The sequence below is a fragment of the Protopterus annectens genome, chromosome 16.part0 (genome assembly GCF_019279795.1).
Source record: "Protopterus annectens isolate FY-2018-M chromosome 16.part0, PAN1.0, whole genome shotgun sequence".
Taxonomy (NCBI): Eukaryota; Metazoa; Chordata; order Ceratodontiformes; family Protopteridae; genus Protopterus; species Protopterus annectens.
The window spans coordinates 846717092-846736543 of NC_056750.1; the positions used below are offsets into that span (position 1 = coordinate 846717092).

Genomic DNA, 19452 nt, shown 5'->3' on the forward strand with positions numbered 1-19452 from the left:
CACCAGATTCCGACACCTTCCTTACTGTCTCAGCAGGAGAACTTTGTGTACTTTTTACTGTTTTTGCCTTAACTTTTCAAAAAAAAAAAAAAGTAAGTTTCTTGTTTCCCACCTTTCTAAGCTAGTATAGTCCAGTTTTCAGGCTAGTGTTGAATTCAGGGCTGTTTTACAAGTTTCTGAGTTTGCCTGTACCTTACTTGGATAGAGAGAAGTTTCTCTGTTCACCTGTGAGAGAGGGGAACTTTGAGCAGCCATCTGTCCCTGGAGGAGTGTTTCCAGCCCAGAAGCTAGTAGTTTAAAAAAATGTGTTGCATGGTTTTGTGCACTGGGCAGCACCAGTTAGCTAGGGTTAAATTATTTCTGGCTCCACTAAGTCTCCTTCAGTTTTTCACTTGAAACTAGTCTAGTCCAACTCTCAACCTAAGCACTCAAAAAGCATCCTACAGTCCAACATTTGCTCAGACCTAATAACAAGTACTAATATACCCCGACATTTGACTGCCCAGCAGGGCAAGACTCTTTATCCAGCCCTCACCAACCAAGCGACTAAGCAGCTCACTGTACTATTCAGGCATGACCAAAGGGCAACTTCAGGTGTACTCTCCAGTCCAGCTGGTGAATCTGGGTATCCTGAGGCAATGTTACAACTGCCTCATGTACACAGACAGCCCTGTCCTCCTACCACAAAACACTAACATATATGAGAGATGCAATTAAACAGCCAAACTGGAGGCTAGGGTATCTCCACCAAAGACTGACAGACAGTCAGTAGAAGGTTAACACTTGCATCACACCTCCAGCCTCACATAGACCTACTAAACCAGCACTGGCAAAAGATGCACATAAATACAAGAAATCATACTCTGAGGCTCTAAAAAACCTGCAAAAGCATCAGAGAGCTCCAAAGCAGACACCCACAAACACCCACAAAACCTGCACCACCCGTCACAAACCAGACAACACATAAAACACAAAATCAGTGTACCGCACAATCACAGCCCTTAAGGCAAAATAACATACCTAACACACTAGTAATAGGTGACTCAATAGTCAGGCACACTTGACACCCCACTCACTAGGCTGGACAAGAAGGTTACTGTTAGCTGCCTGTCAGGAGCCAGAATCTGCCACATAACACAAGCACTCAGGTCACTCCAGAACAAGTACAAATATGACTCTGTCATTGTTCATGTTGGTGTGAATGACCCGAGCCGTATCTCCCTGGACTACATGAAAAGAGACGTGGAAGAGCTCTCTGATCATGTAGCCCATGCGGGTATGACCCTGACCCGGAGTAGCGTCCTGCCCTCACCAAGAATAATACCTCCGTATAAAGAAAAAAATGATAAATTTCAGCAGTTGACTAAGCTTCTGGTGTCATTCAAAGGGGATCCAGTGTCGGTCAGCCTGGGATGACATGCTCGACAAGCCGCGTTGCTTAGCAAGAGACTGCTTGCACCTGTCACTCCTTTGCTTTCGAATACTGGCCAAGGCTCTTGCTGCCCCCATAGTGCCTTTTTTAGGCAAGGCTCAAAATTCAAACCCACCTCCGTAAACAGTACAAGTAAAAAAACTGAGGGTTATGCTACTCAACGCCAGGAGTTTAAATCTCAAAATGCATGCGCTTGAAGCACTCAAGTATGGAGACCGTCGGCATCTGTGCAGTAACTGAAAACTGGTTCAAGGCTCCAGAGAGCACTCCAGCACTACTGAGCTACGACTCGTACCACACATTTCGGCCACAGAACACGGACCGAAACACAAAAGGAGGGGGTGTATCCATATTCATCAAAGATACCCATACACATCCAGGTTAGTGGCGCAGCATGATACCTCTGAGATCATCCATGTGCAACTAACGTCGGGCATATCTGCAGTGCAAATTGTGGCCTGCTACAGATCACCCTCCATGACCCAGGACCACCTCTCTGCCTTTCTGGAGACACTGGAAAACATGAAGGTCCTACCGAACACCCTGATCTTGGGAGATTTCAATTACCCTTCCATTAACTGGGAAAACTACTTGAGTACAAACTCCCAGGCTCAGCGCTTCTTTGAATTTATCAGCTCAAATGCCCTGGATCAGCTGGTAAGCTCCCCTACCAGAGGCCACAACATATTGGACCCTGGTCATCACCAACATGGGCGACAGGTGCTCCGTACCGGAGGTCATCCAGTCACTGGTTAGATCAGACCATAAACTAATCACCCTGGATGTCCACACCCCACCACCACGCCCCAACCAAGGAAACCACAGTGAAAAACTTTTCTAAAGCAAACTTCACCTTAAGTCCAGAGGTGGTAAGTTTCACAGCCCCCACGCTAAAGGATAACACTGCCCAAGATGCAGAATCCTTTACAATTACACTCTGAGCACCTACAAGGATGCATGGATCGTGCCATCCCTAGCAAAACCAAGACTCTCTCCCCTAAGAGAAGGAAGCCAGTCTGGTGAACCCCTGCCATAAACAGGTTATACAACAAAAGGAGGAAACTAGTTCAGAAAAAAAGCAAATCCCAAGAAGGAAAGACCTCCCTGATCAGCATCCGTAAGAAACTAAGGTCCCTCATAAAATCATCCAGTGCTAACTTCGAAAGAAAAATGGGCAAGGACTCGAAAGATCACCACAAAGTAGTCTCTAGCTTTGTCAAAAATCTTAGTGGCAACTCGCAGATATGCTCTGAGTGTGTGCAAAATAGCACAAAATATACTGAACCTACTGATATTGCCAACATGCTGGCAGATTCAGTGCAAACTTAATCTCCCTCTCACCTTCAGAAGGGCCCACAGCAATACCGGAAAAGTGTAGGGTCCCAGAAGCACAGGTGAAAACAGCCCTTTCAAAAGCCAAAAACACAGAATCAATGGGGCCAGATGGTGTCCCAGGCTGCGTCTTGCATGAACTACAGAACAAACTAACCCCCCACCTAAACACGCTGTTCAACCTCCGCCTCTCCACAGGCTACGTGCCCATAGAATGGCGCACAACAGTGGTTATTCTGCTCCACAAAGGAGGAGCCACAACTGTCCCTGATAACTATTGCCCCATAAGCCTGACTAGCCTGGTCTGCAAGGCTATGGAGCGCATCATCATGGAACTAGTTAACAAACACATTTGGAACCTCCAAACACTTGACCCGACCCAGTTCGGCTTTAAGGGCAGATCATGCCTACTTAAACCTGGTTGACTTCTTCGAGACAGTTACCAAGGCCATAGACGAGGGAAAGGTGGATCTGAAGTAGGAACTTCATTTGTCAGCAACCTTTGGGATACGGATCCGATCTCTGATCCGAGCCGGCAACTTTTACCACAGCATAGATCCGAGCTCCTAGCTCCTCCCTTTACCCATAATCCCCTGCCAACCCTGACTGACCTCTGATCTAGTTTGCCGCGCTTCAAGCTACAAGCTGGATTTCGCGCTCCTGGTAGTTCAGTGAACTTTGTGAGAAAAACTTTGCTTTTTTTATTCCTTTCTCTTGTGTGTGTGTGTACGAGTGTTCAGGTTTCCTATTTTTATATCTTTTGTGTTTAGACTTTTTTTCCCTACCCTCGCTGGTTCGTATTGTGTTTGTGGTGTGTGTAGGGGCCTAGTGAGTGTTTTCTGTACACCATGTCGGAGGCCCCTAAAGCCATCTTTTCAAAATGCACCGAGTGTGGCCATAAGCTTTCACTGGCAGATGGCCACACCCGGTGTTTTAGGTGCCTTGGGGTTGAACACCTCTCTTCGGGATGCACGATTTGCACAGCGTTCAACCCCAGGGCACTTAAGGACTGGAGGTCGAAGCTGATCCTGGCGGGCCTTTTGCCCCCGGACTCTGCTCCGGCCCCCAGTACTTCTGTGGCCGCTACCCAGCCCTTGGTGGTAGCCACCCCCGTCTCCCTCCCTCCGGTCGGGACTCAACCTCCCGTTTCTGCTCTGGAGGAGAGGGAGGCCGGAAAAACCAAACGGAAGGAGAAGCACCATAAGCGGCGGGCCGAGGACTCTTCCTCGGCCCCGCCCGCCAAGCGGGCTTTTCCATCCAGAGCTTCTGGATCACCTCCTCGGCTCCGGTCCCCTTGTTTTTCACTGGTACCCGGGGAGGAGGGGACCCGGTCCCCGTTGAGGTCATCAGGGCGACACTCTAGGTCTGCCTCGGTGGCCTCACCGAGGTCCACCTTCAGTATGTCAGATGCAGACATGGACCGGATGATGAGGAGGTTCATCCAGGCCCAGCTGCAGATGGGAGTGCTCTTGCCTCCTCCAGGGGAGCTCGACCCCATTTTTTGCTCCAATTGCTCCTTCTCCGTCCCGCTTCCTGGATTCGGAGCATTCGGAGCTGAGCCTTGTCGGATCCTGGGGTGGGTCGGAGCCGATAGTACTGGTTACTTCTGCTCCGACTGGTCCCTCGAGCTTGTCGGATCCGACCTCTCCAAGCCGTGGGTTGAGCTTCAGATCCGAGGGACTTTGTGCGACTTCGGCTCTGTCCCGGTCAGAGCACACTGGTCCTTCGGATCAGAGGGTCTCGGCCCCGGATCCGGTCCCCGCTTTGGATCCGAGTGGGAGTCTACTTTCGGAGCCTATTGAGAGTGGCTCCCCCTCGGCTTTCGCGGTGGTGGAGGGGGCACTGTTAAGTGCATCCGGACCTCCGGTCCTGGCTTCGGCTCCCCCCTGCACTCCCTCTCAGCTGTTCCGGGCTCCCATCACCCTGCCTTTGGGACAGCCTGCTTCAGCGTCTCTGGGTGTTACTTTGGAACGTGATATTGCTGGTGAGTCTTCCTCGGACAGCCCCCCCCCCGAGGAGGTCCCTCACAAAGCCAAGTGTTAGAGGAGGCACGTGGACTCCCCCCGAGTTCCTTACGGTAGATACCGACTTAGATGAAGGGGAAGGCTCCCCAAGGCCACCCCCCCCCCCCCCGAGGATGTCTCCTTTGGAGACATCATGGAAATTCTCAGGATTAGGGGAGGGTGGTCTGCCCCCAAGGCTTCCTCCTATGAGTCCGTATTCAGAGGCGTTCGAAGCAGGGCCATCTACCTCTTGGGTGTCCCCTCCCCCCGACCCCCTGGTAGACCTTATTTCCACCAGGGCTTGGAAGGAGCCGGACACTGTAGAGCCAGTCCCCAAGCGCCCGGATAGAATCCTGAGTCCCCCTGCTGAAAGAACCCACTGGAGCAGAGGTCCCCCCGTGGATGCCATGTTGGTGGCGGCGGCCACCAAGAGAGTTGACTCAGGAGAGCTCTGCGGTCCACCCGCCGAGTAAGGAGTCTCGAGCGTTGGACCGCCTTGGGAAGCGGGTCTTTAGTTCAGCAACCTTCTCCATGAGAGCGATGAACTATATGGCACACGTCATCCGGGTGCAGTGAGATCTAATAAAAGAATACGCTGCATCCCCCCCAGAGTCCATGTCGGAATGGGACAAGCAGCTGTACTCCTCCCGAATGTCTACTCTACGTTCAGTTTCCAATACCTCTATGCGGCTCTTGTCTCACGCCACTGAAGGAGCCGCTAGAGCTGGCGGAGCCGGCCTGGTAATTGGGCGCCAAGCCTGGCTCCGACATTCTGACTTCTCGGAACCCTTTAAGGCGTCATTCGCGAATGCCCCCTTTGACGGTTCTGCACTGTTTGGCAAAACCGTCCGCGACACTTTAGTCCAGAGTGAGAAAGACGGGAAGACGTTGTCTGCCGTCTGAGTCCGCTTCTCTGCTCCCCAGAAGTCCTTTTCCAAGAACCAAAAGGGTCAGAAGAAGATGTGGTTCCGAAAATCGCATCAGTCCCAGTCTGCTCCGGACAACCAGTCCTCTCGTGGCAGAGGAGGACAGGGAGGACGCCGCCCAAGAGGCAGAAGGGGTCCCAGAAATTTTGGGTCCAGAGAACCTTTCTCAGAGAGGCCCACGCAGAACTCCTGAGGGGTTGCCTGGCTGCTCCACTCTGGAGGCAGTCGGGGGGCGTCTTTTGAAGCACCTAGCAATGTGCGAGTCTATAACAGATCGCTGGGTGCTTAGTATCATATCCAGAGGCTACCTAATTCTGTTTTTTGTAACCCCCAAAGCCAGAAGCCTCCCGACGTACCACCCAATCAAAGGGAGGCGGCTGCTACAGAAATTCAGCAGCTTTTGCAAAAAAGAGCCATCCAACCTGTCCCCCCCAGATCAGTTCGGATCGGGGTTTTACCCCAGGTTCTTTCTGGTGCCAAAAAAGACTGGGGACTTGAGGTCCATTCTCGATCTCTCTCTCTCTCCTGAACCTGGCAGTACCCAAAGAAAAGTTCCGAATGGTCACTCTACAATTTATTCTCCCCCTATTACGGGAGAACGACTGGATGTGCTCGATAGACCTCAAGGGTGCGTACTACCACATTCTGGTGGACAGACGCTCTAGGAGGTTCTTCCGCTTCCGGCTGGGAGCCAGTCACTTTCAGTTCAGGGCCCTTCCCTTCGGTCTCACCTCAGCCCCCAGGGTGTTCACCAAAGTCTTGGTGGTTATAGCGGCCCACCTGAGGCTTCAGGGAATTCAGGTCTTTCCGTACCTCAATGACTGGCTCTTCATTGCCCCAACAAGGCATCTGCTCTCTTCAGGCAGGGATTATTTCCTCAACCTTGCTTCATGTCTAGGGTTGACTATCAACATGGCCAAATCCTCTCTGGTCCCTACATAGGTAATAGATTTCATAGGGTCGAGATTGGATTCCAGAATAATGCTTGCCTTCATGACTCCCGATCGGCTTCAGAACCTGAGGATGTCCTTCAAGGATGCATCTGCAGTCCTAACATATGGGTTGTCCTGCCTCAGGCAGCCCTTCGGTCGGCAGCTTCTGCTTCGGGCACCGCGCGGCAAGAAAGACTGAGGAAAACCCAATTCGCAGCAGCTATGACGTCGGGTGAAGTGCGACATCAGCCGAGGCCAGACCCAGACTTTGGAATCCGGCCGACCGAAGGGCTGCCTGAGGCAGGACAATCCATATGTTAGGACTGCAGATGCATACCTCTCGGACATCTACATTTATGGTAGGTACAAAACTGTACTTTGCATGTCCAGGCCATTCTCCGACTTCCTGCTCCACCAGCGGAATTGATCCTGAGGGCTCTAGGGTCCATGGCGGCAGCTTTTCCTCTGCTGCCCCTAGCCCGTCTAAATATGAGGGTCCTGCAGTGGACCCTCCAGGTACAATGGTCCCTGTCTCGCAACCCCCTGTCCCATCCTATTCCCCTAAGCAGGGCTTGCAGAGGGTCACTCATGTGGTGGCTCCAGTCCCAGAGTCTCCACACGGGACGACCATTCTCTATGCCTTCCCCCGTCGCCACAGTGACCACGGACGCCTCTTGCCTGGGGTGGGGGGGGGCACTATTCAGGCAGAACGGTCCAAGGCACGTGGAACGACACGGAGACCTCCTTGCATATCAGTGTCCTAGAGATGAAGGCAGTGCTGTTGACGTTGCATGCACTTCACAGCCTTCTTCCGATTGGGACGATTGCAGTACAAACGGACAACGTCTGTACATCAACAAACAGGGGGAAACCATGTCTTATCCTCTTTGTCGCGAGGCCATGAGAGTGTGGGAATGGGCGATATCCACCAACCGCTTTCTCATTGCAACGCACATTCCGGGACGGTCCAACATCCTAGCAGACGGGCTCAATCGTTCGATTCCGACCCCGTACGAATGGTCTCTCAATCCTCTAGTAGCGAAACAAATATTTGCCCAATGGGGGCAATCCTGTTGCGATCTTTTTGCCTCTCCTTCAAATACCAAATGGAACAGTTACTTGGCTCTAATCCCCCCTCAGGGGGAGTCCCCGAGAGACTCTCTAGTACATGCTTGGCCACCCGGTCTCCTTTACGCTTACCCTCCATTGCCCATGATGCTAAAATTCTTACAGAAAGCCAGTCGGCTGGGGAGCAAAATGATCCTCATTGCCCCATTCTGGCCTCATCAGACGTGGTTCCCGTACCTGTGGTCTCACCTGATTCATTCACCCTGGATTCTGGATCCCCTTCCGGAACTCATTACTCACCCTCTGGGTCTTCCGACCCCCAACCTGGTCAACCTCAAGCTGACTGCTTGGTTGCTCCAGTTCCACTCCTGATAAGGACTCCCGGAATCTCCTCACCAGTCAAAGCCATCCTAGTAGCAGCATATAAACCTTCCACCAGAAGAGTCTATCGAAGTAAGTGGAAACGTTTCTCCATCTGGGCGGAGCACCATCACTTAGATCCTTTCACGGTACCTATTATGTCGGTTTTGGATTTTCTAACTACCCTTTTTCATAAAGGGGCTAGCTGCTCTACAGTCAAGGTACAACTAGCAGCGATTTCGTATTATCATGTAGGGCATGAATCAGGCCCTCTAATTACTTCCAAGCTTTGTAAAGATTTCCTCAAGGGTACCTTCCTTCTCAGACCCCCGGTCAGGGGGTAGTACCCCCATGGGATTTATCTTTGGTTCTCCAGGCCTTGACAAGCCCCCCTTTCGAGCCGGCGGCTACGGTTGATCTTAAATACCTCTCTTGGAAGACTGCCTTCTTGGTGGCCATTACTTCAGCTAAAAGGGTCTCTGAGCTTCAGGCTCTGTGTTAAACCACTGTACTTAGCATTCCATCAAGATAGTTTACCTCAGGATCAATCCTTCCTTAATGCCTAAGGTATCTTCGGAAGCTAATATTAATCAATCTATTAATCTTCCCGTGTTCTTTTCCCAATTACCAGAACAAAGGAGTACAAACTGCATTCCTTGGATGTGCACAGACAATTACGCTTTTATATTCATCGAACTGCTGGTCATAGGCAATCTGACCAGTTGTTTGTCTCCTTTGCCAAAACAAGTTTAGGCAAGTCAATTTCTAAAGTTACACTATCACGGTGGATAGCTAGTTGTATCCTCTTAGCGTGTCAGAGTTCGGGAAGGCCTGCACCTCAGGGAGTCCAAGCTCATTCTACTAGGGCCGTCGCTACTTCGGCGGTTTTTAAATCTTAGGGTTCCCTTAGATGATGATTGTTCCGCAGCCACTTGGGCCTCATCTCATACCTTTATCAGCCATTACAAACTGGATGTTGTCTCCCGAGGTAGGGCATCCTTTGGCTCTGCAGTGCTCCGGAATATTCTTCCATAAAGGCCACCCAGGATTCAGGTAGCTGGGGTCTCTGTCCCAAAGGTTGCTGACAAATGAAGTTCCTATTTCAGATTAAGAAGTTATGTACTCACCATAACGTTCCATCTGAGTAGGTATCTTCATGTGTCTGCAACCATCCCCCCTCCTCCCCCCTGACCTATAGGATCTGTCTTGGATAAGCCCCTTCCGGGGCACAGTAACAATGGTTATATTGGGCAAACTTGATCTGAGGCCAGTCAGGGTTGGCAGGGGATTATGGGTAAAGGGAGGAGCTAGGAGCTCGGATCTATGCTGTGGTAAAAGTTGCCGGCTCAGATCCGAGATTGGATCCGTATCCCAAAGGTTGCAGACAAATGAAGATACCTACTCTGATGGAACGTTATGGTAAGTACATAACTTCTTATTCACACACCTACCTTGATCTCGCCAAGGCGTTAGACACCATGCTCTGACAGCCTTCAAGGACCACATTCTTCCAGGACAGTTAGTGGTAAAGACGGACAACACCACTGATGTCCTTCAAGGATGCACCTGCAGTCCTTACAAATGGGTTGTCCTGTCGTCAGGCAGCCCTTCGGTTGGCCGGATTCCAAAGTCTGGGTCTGGCTTCGGCTGGTGTCGCACTTCACCCGACGTCATAGCTACAGTTTCTCGGGTATAAAGGCATCAGCCGACGCCATTTTCCTCAGTCTTTCTTGCCGCGTGGCGCCCGAAGCAGAAGCTGTTCGCAAGTGCCGGTCGGTCAGATCCAGAGATTACTACTACCGAATACCATGGCATTGTGGAACACTGCATTGAGCTTACCAAGTACATCTACAAGCTCAATTCCTGCCTGGAAAACTAAATACACTGGCAGATGGACTAAACAGAAACCTCATGGACCCACACGAGTGGAAACTGGAACCAAGGATTTTAAACATGTTGACAAGAAAATAGGGGAGCCCAGATATAGACACGTTTGCCTCCCCGCCCCCGAACGATAAATTTGAAAAAGTTTTGTGCAACGACTCCCCACAGACAAGCTTGGAAAGTGTATGATCTGTCCTTCAGCTGGAAAAACCTATCAGTTTATGCCTTTCCTCCTCTGCCCTCCAAAGTACTACTAAAGATTAAACAAGACAAACCAAGGATGATTTTGATTGCACCAGCCTGGCCACAGCAACACCGGTACCCCCCCCTCCGCATTGTCTCACTGTTGGCCTCATGGCACCTGCCTCAGACTCCTACCCTGCTGTCTCAGCAGGAGAACCAGATTCTGCACCCTCAGCTTTAAACACTGAACCTAGCAGCCTGGCTAATTACCTAAGCTGCTCTTTACCATCCCTCAGTAAACCAGTGATGGATGTCATTTTAGAGGCAAGGAGGCCTAGTACTAGAAAATCTTATGCTGAAAAATGGAAAAGGTTCTGTGCCTGGAATCTATCATAAGGGATGAGCACAGCAGTGCCCAGTTTACCTCAGATTTTACAATACTTAACTGAGATGCTTCACAAGGGCCTGTCTTTTTCCTCAATAAAAAAAAATCACACCTCAGCCATTTCAGCTCATAACACAGAACTCTCCCCTCTTTTCTCTTCCACTGCTCAAGCAGTTCCTCAGAGGGGCCAAAAATGTAAGACCATCCAGGAGACCTCCATCTCCAGCCTGGGACCTTAGCTTTGTATTGGAGAAACTCCCCCTTCCTCCTTTCGAGCCAGCTGCTACTGCAGATTTAAAATTCCTTTCTTGGAAAACGGCTTCCCTTTCAGCCATCACTTCAGCAAGAAGGGTATCTGAATTACAGGCCCTTATAGCAGTGGAGCCTTTCATCATCTTTCATGCGGACAGGGTGCCCCTCAGGACCAATCCCTCTTTCATGCCAAAGGTGGTATCCAGTGTGGCCTTTAATAAAGTCCATTCATTTGCTTACCTTCTTTCCTAATCTACAGAACAAAGGGAAATGGGTGGGTATTGTATTCCTTAGATGTGCACAGACAACTTAGTCTACTTGGACAGGTCTAAACCTCAAAGGAAATCTGAACTGTTGGTGGCATTTGCTGCGGGGGCAGAGGGGAAGGTTATTTCAAAGTGAACCATCTCCAAATGGATAGGCCATTGCATTCATTTCTACTAGAAGCACTATGGAAAACCTATCCCACAGGGGATCAGATCCCACTCGACCAGGGCTGCATCTACCTCTACAGCCTTTCTCAGAAGCGTACCTACGAGGGACATCTAGAAGCTGCTACCTGGAGTTCTGTACATACTTTAATCAAGCATTACCATTTGCCAATTTTTTCTAAATCCAGAGCTGGCTTTGCCACTGCAGATGTCCTTCAAGGATGCATCTGCAGTGACGGCGCCTGGGGTATAAAAGCGTCAGCCGGCGCCATCTTACTCTGTCTTTCTTGCCGCGTGGTGCCCGAAGCAGAAGCAGTTTGCAAGTGCCGGTCGGCCAGCTCCTGTAAATTCGCTGTACGAAGACTTCAAAAGCTAAGTACCCCATTGGGGACTCTTTCTTGCCTCAGCTGATGCCAGAAAAAGTTAATAATGGTTTAACTTGTGGGAAACAAATACCTCATAAGGATTTCCACTCTTATTGTCTACCCTGCTTAGGCCCAGACCACGACATCTCGGCCTGTTCAGCCTGCGCTTCCTTCAACCGACGCACTCTTAGACGTCGGTCGGAGTTCGCAGAAGAGTTTTTTGGGGATAGTTTTGCTTACAAAATGCCGTCTGAAACCCCGACATCACATTTAATTAAGAAACGGAAAGACAAGGACCGACACACGCGGGCCGCAGTTTCGTCTGAAACCACGGCTAGGCCTACCGCGAGTGTCTCGGTTGATAGAGACCTTGGAACTTCCGAACCCTGAAATAATTCAACCGACAGCCTCTGCCCTGGAGGCTCCTACCGAGTCGGTTACAGAATTGCCTTCCGAAACTGGTGTATTGGAATCTTCCGACACCATACCTTTAGACAAAGCTACACCAGCACGTGGTGCAGCCAGGCCTCCTGCATCCATGTCTATTAAGGCCTTTACCAGGGCTAAAGCTGCAAAACACACTAAAGCCATGCCTCCCAGAGTTATTCCTCAGGGACCTTCTTCTAGTTCACAGATTCTAACTTTAGCAGAGGACCTTATCTCCTTAATTAGGGGCTCTCAGCCTCATCCGGACAGGGGCTCCCAACCCCCCTCTAGACAAAAGGCCCAGGATGGATCCTCCTGATCCCCTTTCCTCAGAGGAGGCCTCTGTTGGCTCGGATCATTCAGATTACCAGGAGGAGGCTTATTCGGCCTACGAGGATTCGGATGCAGAGGAATCTATTCCCTCGGCCTCCCCTCCTGAAGAGCTTTCCTTTGGGGAGAGCCTTCACACTATGAGAGAGCATTTCAAATGGCAGGGCCAGGAATATTCTGATTCCAGGAAAAGACTAAGAACTTTTCTTCATTTACCTCCGCATAGACCTTTGGCTATCCCTCCTGTTTTAAATGTGATTGATGTATATTCTGACTCTAGTATGACCCCTGACACTCTGCCTCCGGCCCCTGTTAAGCCCGATAGGTATTACAGGGTCCTGGACACACAATTTTCTTTATAAGGCCCACTCTGCTGACCCTGAAACTATTTCGCAGGGCCCTAAAGGGGTTGCAGCTGTTACTACTAAGAACCCACTCCCCTCTGCAAAGGAGTCCAGGGAATTAGAGAGATGGGGTAAAAAAGTGTATACTTCTGCAACTCTTGCTATGAGGGCATTGAATTGTCAATTTCATATGATACAGTATCAAGAGTATTTATTAGAAGAAATGCATAAGAAATTGTCTTCTTCTGAACCCCTTGACCGTAAATCCCTTCAGGATCTGGTACATAACTCCCAGCAGGTTAGCAACCACTTCTTGCAGTGTGGTTATGATGCATTGGAAGCTTCATGTAGGTCAGCAATGACAGGTGTTGTCATACGCAGGCATGCTTGGCTAAAGGAACAATCTCTGCCAGAACAGGTTAAAGCTAAGCTTTTGGATGCTCCACTGGAAAAGCAAAAGTTATTTCGTTCCACTGCTCAAGACGTCCTAAAGAAACTTGAGGAAAAGGCAAAATCTGTACAAACAGTTAAGGATTTTCTTCAAGTCCAACCGCCTAGATTCAACAGAAACTGGCCTTCCAAGAATTGGTCCTTTCCGGACACAGTAAGATTTCAAAGGGGCAGGAACAGGCGTGCCAGAGGTAGAGGGCAAGCTAGGGGCTCCTACAGAGGCAGTCAATGGCAACCTCCAATCCAGACAGGAACTTCAGGACCTGCAACTGCTGCACAAGGACAAACTCAATGACTTTGCTTGGACTCCGCCAACCAGGGCTCAATTAGAAGCACCTTTGGGCGGAAAGCTTTCTTTATTCTCAAGCAATTGGCACAACTTTACAAGAGACAAATGGACACTCCAAATAATAGACAAGGGATACAGGTTCCATTTCCACACATTGCCAAAAAGAAAAGGCATGCCAGGTCTGCCACCAAATCAAAGGGCAGAGGCTTTGAAACAAATCTCAAACTTACTACAAATGAAAGCCATAGAAAAAGTTCCTATTTCAGAACAAGGCCAAGGATTTTACTCAAGGCTATTCCTTGTTCCAAGAAAAGAGCATCAATGGAGACCATTTCTCGACTTGTCCGTACTGAATACTTCTCATTGTGCCAAAATTCAAAATGCTGACTCTACAGCAACTCCTTCCCATGCTGGGCAAGGGGTCTTGGCTGGTTACTCTAGACCTCAAGGAGGCATACCTGCATGTCCCTATCAGACAAAGTTGCAGAAGATACCTCAGATTTCTTGCAGGGTCAGAGCATTATCAATTCTCAGCATTGCCCTTTGGCTTATCTACTGCGCCCAGAGTATTCACGAAATGCCTGGCATCAGTAATAGCACACTGCAGACTCCAGGGGATTCAAATCTACCCATATCTGGACGACTGCCTTATACAAGCGGACAACCAACAAACTTTGATAATGGACTTAAATTATGCCATCAATCTTCTACAGGCCTTGGGATATACAGTCAACATGCACAAATCAAGACTTGTTCCATCCCAAAGAATAACCTTTCTGGGTGCGGATCTAGATACAACCTCCCAAATGGCTTATCTCACAGAAGAAAAACAAAGTCAACTACCGGATTACTTCAAGAATCTGATAAGACAAACCCAGCTGACCAAGAAAAAAATCCTGCAGGCCCTGGGTTACATGGCATCCTGTATTCTTTTGATTCCACAAGCAAGGCTACATATGAGAAAGCTACAGTGGTACCTAAGGAGTTTATGGACTCAGCACAGTCACAGTTTGGAACCTTTAATCCCACTCATTCCATGCCTTCACAAGGAATTTCTGTGGTGGGCTCAGGCCAGCCGGTCCAAAAGAGGGTTGCCCTTCACAAAGCCAAGAACACCACAGTTATGTGGTACATAAACAAGCAAGGAGGGTACCCATTCGTATCCTCTCTGCAGACTGGCAATGAATCTATGGGATCTTTCCTTGAAACTCAATATAGTTACAAGCTCAGTTTGTGCCAGGGAAGGACAATACACTGGCGGACAGCTTAAGCAGAAATATCATGGATGCACTCGAATGGATGCTGCACCCAGACATTTTTCAACAGATAACACAATCTTGGGGGAGCCCGGACCTAGATCTATTTGCACCCCCCCCATCAATCGCCAACTGAAGAAATTCTGCTCAAGGACATACCACCCACAAGCGTGGAAAGTGAACGCCCTCTCTTTCAGCTGGAGAAATCTGATGGTGTATGCATTTTCTCCTATTCCATTAATGACCAAGGTGTTACAGAAGATCAGGGCAGAACAGCCAAAAGTGATTCTGATAGCTCCGGACTGGCCAAGACAGCACTGTGGTACCCACTGCTAAGGAGCATGTCATGTACGAAACCATGGCCCCTACCTCTATGGCCACTTCTACTGACACAACACAGATACAAAACTCTACATTCCAACCTAAAAACATTGCAACTAACAGCGTGGAGAATACCTTGACTCCTCCTCAGGATAAGCTGTCCCAGAGAGTGAAGAATATTATTATGGAAGCTCGCCGCCCTTCCACAAGGAAGGCATATTCAGCAAAATGGAAAAGATTTCTCATCTGGAACACCACAAAGGGCCTAGATGCGACAATGATGAACATGGCACATATCCTGGAATATTTGGCAGAAATGTTCCACAATGGGCTGTCTTACTCTTCTATTAAGATTCATGCTTCAGCAATTTCAGCAGAGTACAATACTGATCCACCTGTCTTTTCTCATCCTCTACTAAGACAGTTTCTAAGAGGAATTAAAAACATCAAACCTCCTAGGAAACCACCTGTACCTGCTTGGGACCTTAACTACGTGTTAGAAAAACTAACACTGCCTCCATTTGAACCAGCAGCATATGCAGATCTACAGTACCTTTCATGGAAGACTGCTTTCCTTCTGGCAATAACCTCAGCAAGAAGGGTTTCGGAATTGCAGGCCCTGATGGCAGTTCAGCCATTTATTATTTTTCACCAGGACAGAGTTTCATTAAGAACTAATCCTACTTTTATGCCAAAGGTGGTATCCAGGGTTTCATTGAATCAAGCCATTCACTTGCCTGCCTTCTTCCCAAATCCACAAAACAAAGGGGAGAAGCTGCTGCACACCCTGGACATTCACAGACAGTTGCGCTACTACTTGGACAGAACTAAAGGTTTCAGAAAAACTGACCAGCTGCTGGTAGCATATGCTGCTGGTACTCAAGGAAAAGCAATTTCCAAACAGACAATTTCAAAATGGATAGGAAATTGCATCCGCTTTTGTTACTCATTTCATGAAAAGACTGTACCAGCTAACATTAGACCTCATTCTACGAGAGCCACAGCCACCTCCACAGCCTTCTTAAGAGGGGTGGCTACAAAAGACATTTTAGAAGCTGCCACATGGAGCTCCGTGCATACATTTGCCAAGCATTACAATTTACCTTTATATTCCAGATCCAGAGCAGGATTTGCTACGGCTGTCCTGCAGGGTATCTTAGCTACACCATCCTTTTCCTAGTACATCCACCCCCAGATTGGCTATGGTATTCTACCCATATGTGATGACTGCAGATGCATCCTTGAAGGACATAGTACAGTTTTGTACCTACCATAAATGTATGCATGTAGGTATGCATCTGCAGTCAGGTTTACCCTCCCTCCTTCCCCTCTGTGATATTCCTAGGGTGATTACCTCTCTCTTAGCTAGCTGGGGGGATCTATTATGGTGTATTTGTTTTTACATATATATTTTTGCAAATGTTTGGATTTTTTATTGCATTTTTCCAAATTTATCCTTCCTAGAGGGCACCTGGCATCTGGGGCAAGAAAAACTGAGGAAGATGGCGTCGGCTGACGCTTTTATACCCCAGGCGCTGTGACGTCGGGGAAAGGGCGACATCAGCCGACGCCAGACCCAGACTTTGGAATCCGGCCGACCGAAGGGCTGCCTGAGGCAGGACAACCCATATGTGATGACTGCAGATGCATACCTATCGGACATCTACATTTATGGTAGGTACAAAACTGTACTTTTTGCAAGGCCTTATAGCTGGTCCTAATGCTATCTAAATTCCTCCTCCCATCCTTTGCTTTGGGAATCTACCAAATGTAATGACTGCAACGTTGAAACACGAAGAACATAGTACAGTTGTGTACATTTACCCTAAATGTAGATGGAGTTTATTCACTGTTGCAGTCCTGGTTACCCTCCCTTCAGCCTCCTGAGTTCGTTTGGCTATACGTCTTCTCTCCTTTACAATGCTTAAAAGCTTTTTGGTGTATTTGCTTTTTTGTTTGAGGTATAACCTTGTATATTTATAGATTTTAATTGCTTCTCATTGGGGGGGGGGGGCGGCACCTGACATCTGGGGCAAGAAAAACGGATGTAATGATGTTGACTGCATGTTTTATACCACTGACGACCTGACGTCACGGAAGAGAGAGCAACCGACGCAGGACTCCAAGACTTTGTTAATTAGGCCGACTGAGGGCTACCTGCAAGTAGATAACCCAAATATAATGACTGCAACAGTGAATGCACTCTAACATCTACAGTTATGGTAAGTGTACACTGTACTTTCTGCAACTGGGTATGTTTAGCTGTGTCGTGTGGTTCGTTTTATATTGGTAAAAGTAGTAGAAAATGTGTCTGCAAGAATTCCTGAATGCTTTCAGGAAGTTGATTTCTAATGCTTCAAGCAAATATAGTACATAGTTTTATACAAAAAAAAATGTTCCAAGGGTTGACTTCAGATCAGTTAAACCTGGGATGGTTAATTTTAAGCACTAAAAATTAAATGCTGGTTGCAATTAAGATGCCAAATGGATTTTATTAGTGGTTTGATAGTAAGGTAGGGGTTTTAAGTGTTTTAAGGTCACACATTTTATATTTTTTGAAGAATTCTGGTTTAAATGAAGTCACTGAACAGTATACTCCCTAGTGATCTCTTGCATTTTTGTAGTTATACTTTGTTTGTATACTTTGTCAGTTTCATTTTCCTAGTACAAAGTATTAAATTGGAGAATGATCTCTTGTAAGTAGTATTGCATAGTATTAGGAGATGCATTTTGTAGCTATTAATACTGATGAAAATGGCAGTGAATGAAAAAGTAGAGTAACAGTAGTAGTGTAGAGTAATTATCTACAGTGTAGGCATTGTGAACGTTTTTTTCTTAAGCTTTGGGATATTTTATTTAACTTCAAATTTTGTTTTTAAAGGTACATTGGGAGTGGTGCTAAGAAATTTCCATACTCGATGACAGTTCATCGCAATGTCCGATCGTTTGGGGCAAATAAGCAAGGGAAAGGATGGGAAAAGCAAGTACGCCACACTCAGCCTGTTTGAGAAATACAAGGGAAAGTCAGTAGAAGTTATCAGAAATTCAGGTAAGTTATGCATGTGTTGCTTAAAAAGAGTATAAACTGCTTTTCTTTAGAATAGCTTAGGTGTAATGTAGTTATCATAATTTTGAAGTACCTGTTGTGTGTCATGGACCCTTGTCGACTTGAGCAACGATGAATGCATTATTTCTGCTTGCCGAAGGACTTGATCTGTTTTACTTGCTCATGGGAGGCGGACTGCATGTGTGAATAACTGTTCCTCCCTTACTACTTCCTCTCCATTTTCCATTGTCAAAAACTGGAATGTTATCAAGTGATCAGTTCTGAAGGCATTACTTCTCCTCGTTCTAGAAGGCTGCACACCTGCCTGTCTTTCCAGGTAGTAGTAGTGCGTTTTTGTATTCAGGTTAAAGTTAAGTCCTGTCAAGTTCACAAACTGTTTTTTTCTGCTTCCCCTTAGAAGTCCTGTTTACCTCTATTCCTTTATACACCTTTGTTTAATAACCTCACGTGTACCTTAACACCATTCTGCAATTAAACAGACCTATTTCAGGTGAAGGTATACTCTCCAGGCAGGCCATTTTTTTTCCTCTTGTCCCATGTCACCCCTTCCTGCATTAGTTGTCCACTTTGTTCCTTGGTGGAGAAAATAATTGGATGTTTGGGAGTGGGCCACTCTGCAGATCCTGCATAATTTTGTATCCCAACCCCTGCTGGGTTGTGAGCTCCACTGTAGCTGTATTTGGGAGCTGCATTCAGTCTCTGGACAAAGTGGCAAACTGCTTGTAAGCATGGGGCATGCTAGATCTTCGTGCTGCAGTGAGCTGAAACACTTGCATTCCTGCAGGTGTTGCCAGTGTAGCTGGCCAAGCTGCCTCCTCTTCCCTGGATGGGTTATCTGGTTTTTGCTACTCACTCCTGTCCTCCCCCTGTCTGGTTCCTCTAGCATCCATGCAGCTAATTTAACATTGGTAATATGGGGTGCAGGCAGGGCTTTATCCCTCTACACCATGGGACCAGGTCGCCTATCATTTTTTTTCACTTGAGTCTATCCCTTTCCCTTTGGCTGCTGTGTGTCCGTGCCGATTTATGCTATGCTGAGATTGTGTATGCTACACACATCTCATTAAGACTGTTATGTTAATGCTTGGCATGGACCAGGCACATGTCCTGAGCGTTGCTGCCTTCAAGACAGCTTTCTTGAAACAAGTGTCTCCTGTGTGCAAATTGGACTGCCCAACCTGTCCTGCAGGCTCCATCAACCCCAGGACAGGTTGGACAGGACTTCAGAAGTCAGACTTTGAAACTTGTGACCAGTATACTCATTCCAGCAGTACAGGATGATTAATTTCTTAAAAGGATACACAGGAGCTCTGTGTTTCTGATGACTCTTTTAGGAAACGGCAAGATGTTCTTAGTGTTTCACTGTTGCAGCCCCATTCAAACCTGGTTTGGGTTATTTTTCCCCTTGCCTAAGGG

The 19452-nt window shown here is 47.9% G+C and overlaps 1 protein-coding gene across 1 annotated transcript in view; it reads left to right on the top strand.

Moving 5' to 3' along the window:
* PRRC2B (proline rich coiled-coil 2B) overlaps positions 1 to 19452 on the top strand; it is a 3584159-nt gene that overhangs the window by 169089 nt on the left and 3395618 nt on the right. The window contains exon 2 of the mRNA XM_044058194.1: positions 17851 to 18018. Within this exon, the coding sequence (XP_043914129.1) occupies positions 17904 to 18018 (115 nt within the window). The 5' untranslated portion in view covers positions 17851 to 17903. The remainder of the gene's footprint in view (positions 1 to 17850; positions 18019 to 19452) is intronic.